Below are 6767 nucleotides of genomic sequence, written 5' to 3'. Positions count from 1 at the left end.
GGAGGCTGACAGAGCAGAACTTCTGCTTGGCGGGAGCTCCCTGAAGTTAATAGGTAATAGAAACCCTTCCTTAAAGCAGCAAGCGAACAATCAAGAAAAAAAAACCACAACAAAACCCCCACAAACCATACCAAAATAACCAACCGACCAGCAAGCAATAACGAATATTTCGCTTACGGATAGTTATCTAACAGATACTGATATTGACAGGTATTCATTTGCTGCTCTTGGGGTCACTGTGCTTATTGCTGTTACTCAAAACACGATGTCCACACTCCGATTCCTTCACAGCTTGTTTTGAAATCTAAGACCACCTCCATGCACCCTCCATTCCGGTAAAAAACTGAACATCATTTTTGCTGTCTGTAATAAGGATGATCGCTCCCTTGGCATCCTCCTCTTCCCTAACTTGGTCAAAGAAAAAGCTCACTACAAAGGCAACAGCAGCCATGCCTATGTTCTTAGACATCCTACCACAGTGGGGACCCTTGTAAATACCATACAAGGTATTAATTGTTTTATAAAAGTTATTTATGCTTTGTATTCTCCGTTCATTTCCTGCAGTCTCTGGCTCTCATGAACATCTTTCCCAGGCCAATCACATAGTTCATATGTATGTAATTATATGTGTGTGCGCACACTCAAGGATATATGTGTGTGTGTGTGCTCAAGGAAGTGCTTTGAGGATGTATGTATGTATGTATGTATGTGTGTGTGTGTGTGTGTGTGTTCAAGCTATGCCTAGTCATACAGTTCTCCTGGCTGCCTTGGATCTAGACGTAGAACTCTCAGCACCATGTCTGTGTGCACGCTGCCATGCTCCCCAACATGACGATAATGAAGTAAACCTCTGAAACTGTAAGCCAGCCCTAATTAAATAAGTTCCTTTGTAAGAGTTGCGGTGGTCATGGGGTCTCTTCACAGCAATGAAATCCTAACTAAGAAAGGGAAATAAAAAAAAATGTCTCCAGTGATGCTAGCTGTATCATTTATCATGTGTTTATTTCTACACACACACACACACACACACACACACACACACACACGCACACACACACACCTTTAATATTTTTCCCCCTTGGAAGTCAACTTGGGCCAGCTTTGTCCAAACATCAAGGAATGGAGCTTTTTTTCCTAGCTATGCTCTCTCCTTGCTATGATCCACCTCACTTCTGTGGATGGAATGCAGCTAGCCTGGGAGTCCTGTGATGTACTCTGGCACTGTCTCTGAAAAAAACTTGTTGATAGAGCTTCCATGAGTTATTTTTATTTGAATGTGGGTGTCTGACACCTCTTGAGACCGTACAGGAGCCCCTCCCCCGAAAGAGCACGGCCGTCTCTGCTGCCGCTTCTGCAGTCACAGGATCCACATGGATATTGAGCATCAGAAATGTGGTTCTGAATTACCACAGAGTAGGTCAATGTGTACTTATTCAGCGTGTGTTTCTGGATGCTAGGAAGTCTGGGGGCTTGGGGCCACATCATTGATACTCACAGAGGGATACATGGACATGCAAGGTCACCTCATGATGAGCTACAGGCGAACTTGGAGCCCAGTGCTTTCCAGAAGAGACAGCAGACAGTCTCATGACCGTCTGTACAACGACATGCTTTCAGAACGACTTCTAAATGGCCTCTGTTTTTCTTGCCTTCCTTCTACAAACCAGACTGAAATACAGAGGGAAGTTTCGAAATACATTAAACCTTAAGTCAGTATTAAGCTTCAAAGTGGTTTGTCAATATCCAATTTTCAGACATAATAGGACATGGAAAGTTGGCAGGGCATGCTGCTCATCCTGGGAAAAGGCCAGTGCTGTCCGGCCTCAGAGTCTAACCAGATCTTCCCTGTTGGTAGAATCAGCTGCAACTGGGAGTTTATGTGCTTGAGACTGTACCTGCCAGGGAGGTCATAGCCAGCAGGTCACACATGATCCAGTTCTACCCGAGCAAACTGAGAACCGGTGGGACCCCTGTGGAGGCTGGAAGACAACCCTCCAACTTCTACTTCCTTGGTCAAAAGGGGTCTACGTAGGAAGAGAAAACCTGAGCGTCAAGGCTGAGCAGCAGGATTCCTAGCGACGGTCCCAGCACTCATATCTAGGCTCACATTGGTGCACTGGCATGGTGCAGGCCAAACAGCCATAGGCCCAACATACAAATAAAAATAAATGGATAAAATGGAAAACAAAATTCCCACAAAGCAAGCCCCAAAGAAAGCAATCAACTGCCCAACATCTCCTGCAGATTCTACTGGCCACCTCCCCAGGAGCCAGCAAGGGACAGATTTTAACCTTCTGTGACCTCTTCTGGGGGCATAGGAAGGGAATCTAGGGTCAAGGGAAAAAGAGAAAGAGGAACCCATCGATACGGAAGGACTCTTAACCGTCAAAGAATGAAAACACATTCACGCTTACTGAATGGTGCATGCACACACAAACTATTAAACTTTAGCAACAACTGGATATATGGATTGGAACTCTTAATCCCTTTAAATAAGTTCAAAGAAAAACCCAAAAGATGGCTTGTCCAGGGCCCTCAGTGGACAGGGAGGTAGAAGGCGAAGAGGTCCTGAGGAGTTCCTTTCGGCTGGACAAATGGGGGCGTGGCCTGCCGCGGCTGCCAGGAACTCCTGAAAACAAAACTTGACAAGTCTATGGAACTAGAGGGGATAAGATGGGTGGCCTGGAGAAGGGTAGGGACGCAGAAGCTGAGACAAGAGAAAAGCAGGGCGTGGCGATCTGGGGGGAAGGGGTGCCAAGGCCGAGAAGGGCTAAGCTGGGGTGGAGGGGCTGGGAACCCCTAATCCGGTTAAGGGGCTAGATAGGCAATCGCACAGGACCTGTCAATCTGACAGCGGCCCAGAGACCTAGGGGTAGGGAGGAAAGAAGAGAAGGACTGTGGGGAAGGGGCGTCGCCTCTGTCGCCCCCGCCCTCTCCAGTGTATTGGGCGGTGCCTCGTCACCTTTTTTTTTTTTCGGTTCCACCCCCTTCGGCCTCTCTAGCCCGCTCCCCTGCGCCTCTACTCTGCACCCCGGGCGCGGATCCCTGGGTTGGTCTGGCCTGGGCCGTTGACGTCACCACCAAGTTTGCTGTCCTTCGGGTCCCACGTGTGGCGGCAGCGGCCAAGGAGGCTGCGGGGAGCGCCTGGGAACACAGTGGCAGCGGCCGCTGACAGGTCCCGCGCGGAGGGGGCCACTCCAGGCGGCTCCCAGCTGGGGCCCCAGAGGAGGGGGTAGACTTCCGGAGAGCCCAAGCCACCAGATTGCGCGAGTCTCACTCGGACCGAGGCAATAAGGGGGACCTTGCTCTGTGCCGAGGACGAGCTGAGCCAGGACTCAGGGCGCGCTCCTTGGGCGGGCCAGGAGAGCGGAGCAGCCAGCAGCTGGGAAAACGGTCCCTCTCCTTGTCCAGAGCGCACACACAGCTCTTTGGCACGGGAGCCCTACGACCCCTCCCCGGGGACCGAGCCAAGGATGCAAGGTTGCTGAGCCGAGCTCTGCACCGAGTGGCCGCTCAGGACCCTGCCGAGCCGAGCGCCTTCGCCACCGCCGCCGCAGAGACTCCCTTGTCCGGCGACTCTCGGGGGCCCAAGGGACCGAGCTCTGCCCAGCTAGGCTCAGGACCCGAGACCATGGTTTCTTAAGCACGGCCCTGCACCCCTTCCCTCCCCGCCATCCGGAGCCCGGGACCCCGCGAAGAGCTCAGGGCGCTCGGTCCTAGCTCCAGCTCCGGCAAGCAGGGGCGCTCGGGCGATGCGACCGCAGGGCTGCGCGCGGGTGGGCAGCGGGGATGGCAGCGCTCCCGGAGCAGACCCGGCCTAGCATGGCCCGCGCGCCATCCCACTTCGCCTCCGGCTAGGATGGCCCCCTCGGGCCCCGCCGGCGCCCAGCCCAGCCCGGCCGAGCCACTGTCGCGCAGCATCTTCAGGAAGTTCTTGCTGATGCTCTGCTCGCTCCTCACTTCCCTCTACGTCTTCTACTGCCTGGCCGAGCGCTGCCAGCCCGGGTCAGGCCCCGTCGCGGGGGTCCCGGGGCGCGGGGTCCCTGCAGGACCCGGGGAACTGGCGACCTGGCCCGCGGGGGCGCAGAGGAAGCGCCTCCTGCAGCTGCGGCAGCGGCGGAGGCGCGGGCGCCCAGGGCCGGGCGACGGCGGCGACCAGGACGAGCAGAGCCCCGGGCTGGCCGCCGCTCCGGGCGGCTCCGGGGCGGGAAGCAGCGTGGCCGAGGCCCAGCCGGGGACCCTGACCCTGCTCCTGGACGAGGGCAGCAAGCAGCTGCCGCAGGCCATCATCATCGGCGTGAAGAAGGGCGGCACGCGGGCGCTGCTGGAGTTCCTGCGCGTGCACCCCGACGTGCGCGCCGTGGGCGCCGAGCCCCACTTCTTCGACCGCAGCTACCACAAGGGCCTCGCCTGGTACCGGTGAGCGCGGGGACCCCCAGGGGGTGCTTCTGAACTCGGGCTGCACAGAGGGGGAGACTTAGGAAGGATAGCAAAGGGGGAACAGTATCTGCCTCAGGGGCTTTCATTCCTCCCTTCTCCCTTGGGCAGGGGCAGATTGAGAGAGGAGGAGCGGGTGAGTTGTTTTTAATGCTCAGGACACCCCCCCCCCCAAAAAAAAAAAAAAAAAACCCAGCCTGCTCCTTAAAATCTTTCTTGCATTTAGATAAAGGAAAATAAAAGGAAAGATGAAGGAACATTTTCTTTTCTTTTTTTTTTTTTTAAGTTAGAAACCTGTTCGTCGTTACTGGGTTATCTCACCAGAGGAAGCCTGTTTGTATTCCTTTATCTTTGGGGTAATAACCGCGTGGTTAACAGCGTCTTTGCTCCGGCGTTTATTTGCCTTGACCCCTTGCCAGATAGTTGTCCAAGGTGGTAAATCATATAGAGACTTAGTAAAAGTGTCAAGTGCCTGAGAGTCCACGTAGTTTGGATAATCTATGTCTCAGCAAGTGCCAGCAACCACTTGCTGGGTTTTGAAGAACACTTCCTTGGTAATACCATTTGCCCTACAGAAATTCCTCTAAAGATCTCTGAACAGTTATCTTTACAAATAAGATAACTAATTTTAAAAGGGGGGAAAAGAATCGTGGAAAAATGCGGCGAATAAAGTTTAGAAAGTAAATCTCATTTACGGGGTTAGCTTATTTGCAGTGTCAATTCACATCACCTAGACTATCAGAGTTAACCAAACTAATAAGTGTTATCGTGGCCTGTATTTGGTTTGTGGTAAAAATACTGATTTTCCTCCTCTCTACTCTACAGTTCAAGGGGAAAAGATCATATGGTTAGAATTTTCCCATTTTATGAAGTTGAGCCTGTTCATAAAATATTCATTCTCATTATAACTGAAACAATATTAGAAAAGTTATGTCACAGTTGAGAAACACCGAAGGAACCCTACATAAATTAGAAACGGACATGGTGTGATGAGTTTATTCACTTTTAGGGTCAAAAGCATGTTCAGATTGATTCCAGGAGCTGAATTTATAGTTTAGTTCTAAAAAAAATCAAATTCAAACATTAAACACTTCTAAAAACAGTAACTTTCCATTCATTGGAAAAGAAAAACAATCAGCCTTCCCCCGACACAGAATATATATATCATTTAAAATCATCAGCCACTTAAATATATCCCTCCCCCCCGTGTTTCTGTCATTTATGTTGAATCCTCTGGGAAGCCCTTACCAAATGACCTGTTGAATGTGGACAACAGGTCCTTCTTCTAACACAAAGACGGTTCTGTGCTATTCCTCAAGGACACAAGAAAGAAGTGATTAAAGACCCCTAAAACCCTTATCTAGAGCCGCTGGCATTGAATTTGGCCTCATACAGTGCCAGGAGGGACACATTTCAAGCCATCAGTCTGAAAACTCTAGGCCAGCTCTGGGCTCGGAGGTACTATTAAACACAGTGAAATGTTTGGTGCTAGCCCCCTCAGTTTTCGTTTTGCTCTGCAAACTTTATTTCCACAAGGTAGGATTGTTTCTTCCCATTCCAGCAATGTATATTCGAGGGCGCAGTATATCATGGAACTGGATCTGATTTTCTGTAGAACTTTCTGAAATCATGCAAAAGCAGTAAGGTTTCTAGGTAACTAGAAATACAACTATTTAAGGAAGAAGAAGAAAAAAGGCAAGGCTTAAAAAAAAAAGAAAAAGAAAAAAGAGAAGAAAAAAAAAGTCATAAACTTTGAGGCCGCCCTGTCCTTTGCAGTGAAGGAAATCTCCTTGGGTTGTTTACCCAGTAGAGGAGTTCTATAAAGCAATTTATGGCGGTTACAAAAATAACTGCTCAGTAGACTTCATGGTTTGCTGAATTTAATTTTCCAAGTGTCGGAACAATGTCTTTGTTTTAACATTCACAGTGAGGTTTTTTTTTTTTTTTAATTTTATTGAATGCATAAATTTAAGCTCACCGAATTGTACGGAAAAACTCTTGTTTAAAAGAACCCTACCTGTGGAGCCTGGATTATGAGATTATTTAATGAAAATTTCCCCACAGTTCTTTTTCATCTTGACTTGGAGTTTGACGTTTGTGAGAAAGGCTGAAGATTTAGCTCACTGCATAAGAACACACCACACAGATTGCCTTTAAGCTACTGTGCATTTTGGCTACTTATATTTACCTAATATTCAGCATAAGAATCTGGCTAGACTTTTCTAAATTGCCCCAAATCTGCAATATGCAATGTTAGAATTTAGACCACACATTCAAGACCACACACACACACACACACACACACACACACACACACACACACACACACA

General features: G+C 49.6%; 1 protein-coding gene across 1 annotated transcript in view; it reads left to right on the top strand.

The window, feature by feature from the left end:
* The first annotated feature begins 3595 nt into the window (after positions 1–3595).
* The window catches only part of Hs3st3a1 (heparan sulfate-glucosamine 3-sulfotransferase 3A1), a 91412-nt gene continuing 88240 nt past the window's right edge, over positions 3596–6767 (top strand). The window contains exon 1 of the mRNA XM_055594258.1: positions 3596–4419. Within this exon, the coding sequence (XP_055450233.1) occupies positions 3860–4419 (560 nt within the window). The 5' untranslated portion in view covers positions 3596–3859. The remainder of the gene's footprint in view (positions 4420–6767) is intronic.

This window comes from Psammomys obesus, unplaced genomic scaffold (assembly GCF_907164565.1).
Source record: "Psammomys obesus unplaced genomic scaffold, mPsaObe1.curated_primary_1811, whole genome shotgun sequence".
Lineage (NCBI taxonomy): Eukaryota > Metazoa > Chordata > Mammalia > Rodentia > Muridae > Psammomys > Psammomys obesus.
This window is presented reverse-complemented; position numbering and strand designations above follow the sequence as displayed.